Source organism: Penaeus monodon, chromosome 16 (assembly GCF_015228065.2).
Source record: "Penaeus monodon isolate SGIC_2016 chromosome 16, NSTDA_Pmon_1, whole genome shotgun sequence".
Lineage (NCBI taxonomy): Eukaryota > Metazoa > Arthropoda > Malacostraca > Decapoda > Penaeidae > Penaeus > Penaeus monodon.
Window position 1 is genome coordinate 15,345,826 of NC_051401.1, and position 3,632 is coordinate 15,349,457.

Sequence of the window (3,632 nt, forward strand, 5' to 3'; positions counted from 1 at the left end):
TATATATTCATTTTCCTCCGGACTTCATTCGAAACCCTGTCATATCCTTTGCTATAGTTTTCAGAAGGGCTTTGTTTACGAGGCAGATGTTAGGCAAGCGAGATTTTATTTCTTAAACGTGAATTTTTCACCGTCGACAAAGTTAGATATCCACTTAACGTTTACTTTTACATTTTGTAATGGGATGGATATTGAACGAGCCAACATTAACTGAATTAAAAGAAAAACACAAACTACTCTTAATGCGATTCCAAATATCCCTTTAACGAAAAAATAAAACTAGAGAAAACAATCAATCGATTTCTAGTATATCAATTTACTTATTAAATTCGAAACTCAAAAAAAAAGAAAAAAAAGAAAGAGAGAGAGAGACTAAAATGATCAAACCAGAGAGATGCATCTTTTCGAGAAAATAATACCACAGCCTAAAAAAATAACAACCAAACAAACAAAGGTGAATCTGTTGCAACACACAACGTTTCCAGTCTGTTGCTGTTGTTGCATGTTAGCCTCGACGGGGGCAACATAGATATGAGGGAAGCGCGTCCAGAGGTGTTTTCAAATCAATTGCCCGAAAATGCGTTTATCAAATGTTAGTTTAAACTTTCGTCTGTGATGTAAGCATCGGTGTGTTCACATTCATGAACTCCAGTCATGAGACAAGATTGCACTAACGTGAACATATCGAAGCTTATGTTAACAGGATATTTAATAAACGCATTTGGGCGCACATGCTTTCATATGAGGATTTCTTCTCAAAGATATCGCATAACATTTATTTTTATTTTCTGATATATATAAATCCTGGATTCTCTTGTTAATTGCCTCTAAAGTAGAAGCTATAGGTTGTTTGAGAATGTAATCGTATGACAAAATAGCGGCTAAATGAGGGGGAGGGGAAATCCTATCAGAATATTTATGCATGAAATATGAAATATACTTTACATGCTTATCATTCTTTATTTGTTACCACTTTTCTTTGTAGAAGACAAATCATCGTATATAGATTATTATTTCTGTACTAAATATATCTCAAGCAAAACGTTGCGATATAATAATCTACCTAAAATGCTCTAAAACCAAACAATCCCTTTCATTCACATCGGTCTACAGTCTAGTTCATTCACACCGGTCACTCTTAATTCACATCCGTCAAAACCTTTCCCCTTCGTTCCCCAGGTGAGCCTCTCCATCTGGCCGATCATACAGACCCTCAACTTCAGCCTGGTGCCGGAGAAGAACCGCGTGATGGCGATCTCCCTCGGCTCCTTCTTCTGGATGGTGTTCCTCTCTTACGTGCACCACACCCGCACCGAGGACCTGCCCGCCGAGCTCACCACACGCCGCGTTCACTACGACTACAAGCACGGACCGCGAGAGGCCATCGAGACGTGGGTGACAGCCGCAGCGATCTCCTCGAACGCGGCCGCCTTGCCTAGGCCTGAGTAAGTTCCGAGGGCAGGGAGGCGCGTGGGGTGATTGGACAGGTAGAGAGGTATATAGATGAATGGAAAAAGACAGAGAGAGAGAGAGAGAGAGAGAGAGAGAGAGAGAGAGAGAGAGAGAGAGAGAAAGAGAGAGAGGAGAGGAGAAGAGAGAGAGAGAGAGAGAGAGGAGAGAGAGAAGAGAGAGAGAGAGAGAGGAGAGAGAGAGGAGAGAGAGGAGAGAAGAGAGAGAGAGAGAGAGGGAGAGAGAGAGGAGAGAGAGAGAGAGGAGAGAGAGAGAGAGAGAGAGAGAGAGAGAGAGGGAGAGAGAGAGAGAGAGGATGGAAGAGATGATGGAGAGAGGAGGAGAAGAGAAGAGAGAGAGAGAGAGAGAGAGAGATATAGAGAGAAATAAGAGAGTGACAGGAAAGATGAATATATATTATATATATATATAATCTATATTATAAGAAGAGAGAAATGAAAGAGAGAGGAGAGATAGATAGAAGATAGATAGAATAGAGAGAGAGAGAGAGAGAAAGAGAGAGAGAGAGAGAGAGGAGGGAGAGAAATGGATAATGAACATCAGAATGCCAAAACTAGGTCACCTAAAAAGGTAATGCTACATACTTATATAGAGTAAACATCACTCTCTCTCTCTTCTCGCTCCCTTTGTGTCTCCGTGTCCCTACATCTACTCTCCCCTCCTACTCTTCTCCCTCACCTTCTCCCTCCCCTTCGCCCTCTACCGCTTCTACCCTCCTCACGCTTCCCCCTCCTCTCCACCACCTCTTCTGCCCTTGTCTACCTGCTCTTTCCCTCGCCCTCCACCAACTTTCTCTCATTTCTTCCCTTCACTTCGTCGTCCTCCTCTTCTCTATATCTTTGCTTCCTTTCCCCTCTATATCTTCCCCTCATCACGTACCTCCTTCTCGCCCTGCACCTCCGCTTCCCTCCCTCTTGCTCGCCTTTTCTCTCCCATTTTTCCCTCCTTCTCGCCCTCCCCATGATCTCCCCTCTTACTTAATGATTAAGTTTCCCCTTTGAGTTGTGAATGATTAAGGCCAGTTCATGCACAATGTTTTCCCCTCGCCTTCAAAGGCTGTTTGCTCGTTCCCGGCGAGCGCGAGGGTTTCGGTCTCGTGTTTACGGTACCCGGGGTTAATATTTACTTCTTTTTTTCCTGGCGAATTTTGTAGGAGCGGTTCAGACTCAAGTTCGCTTAATGAGAAATCTTTTTTTCGAAGCGGAAAAGATGGAAAGAATAAAAAGGAGGCGCGGTGCTCTGAGTCCCTGTCCTGGGAAAAAAAAAGTAGAGTGATCATCAAGTGTCTTGGGCGATAGTGTTGGCATAAAGCTTCCGCGATTCGCCATTCTTTACAGTTACAGATACTGGGATTTGTAGAATTGTGTGTTGTGCGATTTAGTGTTGATGAAAGTTCTTGAGCCAAGCGCTCTGGTATTTAACTTGTAGATCTCAGCTCCTTGAGAGAAGTAGAACTCGATGTAAACTGACAGTGATTTACGGCTAACTCTCTTCATTCTTCCACAGAGGCTGGGGTTCTGTATTCGCTACGACGGCCCACTGTTATTCTGCGAAGAATGAGAAGTCATCCCATGAGGAACGTGACCTCACTGCCAAGAAGACAGGGGATTCATTAAGTTGTACGAACGGGAAGATGATGTCCACAGCATGTGACGTCATTAGGAAAGAATGAACCGTGCGGGTTGAGCAAACAAGACGTAATGATACATCTGGAAGGAATGATTCGTATGGCTGTGAGGAGAGGAAAGAGCGATACATCTGGCTGGAAGGAATGCTCCGTCCGATTTTGGAAATGGGTCTCCTTGTCGGTAGAAAGCTTTGGCACTTGTCAAATAAGCATGAGGCTCCATCCACATGGGAGTAGACTACAATGATAAGATAGAGAGAGAGGAGAGAGAGAGAGAGAGAGAGAGAGAGAGAGAGAGAGAGAGAGAGAGAGAGAGAGAGAGAGAGAGAGAGAGAGAGAGAGAGAGAGAGAGAGAGAGAGAGAGAGAATGAAACAGAAAGATAGAGAGAGAGAGAGAATGAAACAGATAGATAGATAGAGAGAGAGAGAATGAAACAGATAGATAGATAGATAGAATAGATAGATTGATAGATAGATAAATAGATAGAGAGCAATTTAATCTATAATTTGCTTAACATCAACATGAAAGGCACAA

At 43.2% G+C, this 3,632-nt stretch overlaps 1 protein-coding gene across 1 annotated transcript in view; it reads left to right on the forward strand.

Annotated features, from left to right (window-relative positions):
- Positions 1-3,390, forward strand: part of LOC119582549 (protein sym1-like) — a 17,503-nt gene extending 14,113 nt beyond the window's left edge. The window contains exons 5-6 of the mRNA XM_037930888.1: positions 1,180-1,445; positions 2,977-3,390. Of these exons, the coding sequence (XP_037786816.1) occupies positions 1,180-1,445; positions 2,977-3,142 (432 nt within the window). The 3' untranslated portion in view covers positions 3,143-3,390. The remainder of the gene's footprint in view (positions 1-1,179; positions 1,446-2,976) is intronic.
- The last annotated feature ends 242 nt before the right edge of the window (positions 3,391-3,632 follow it).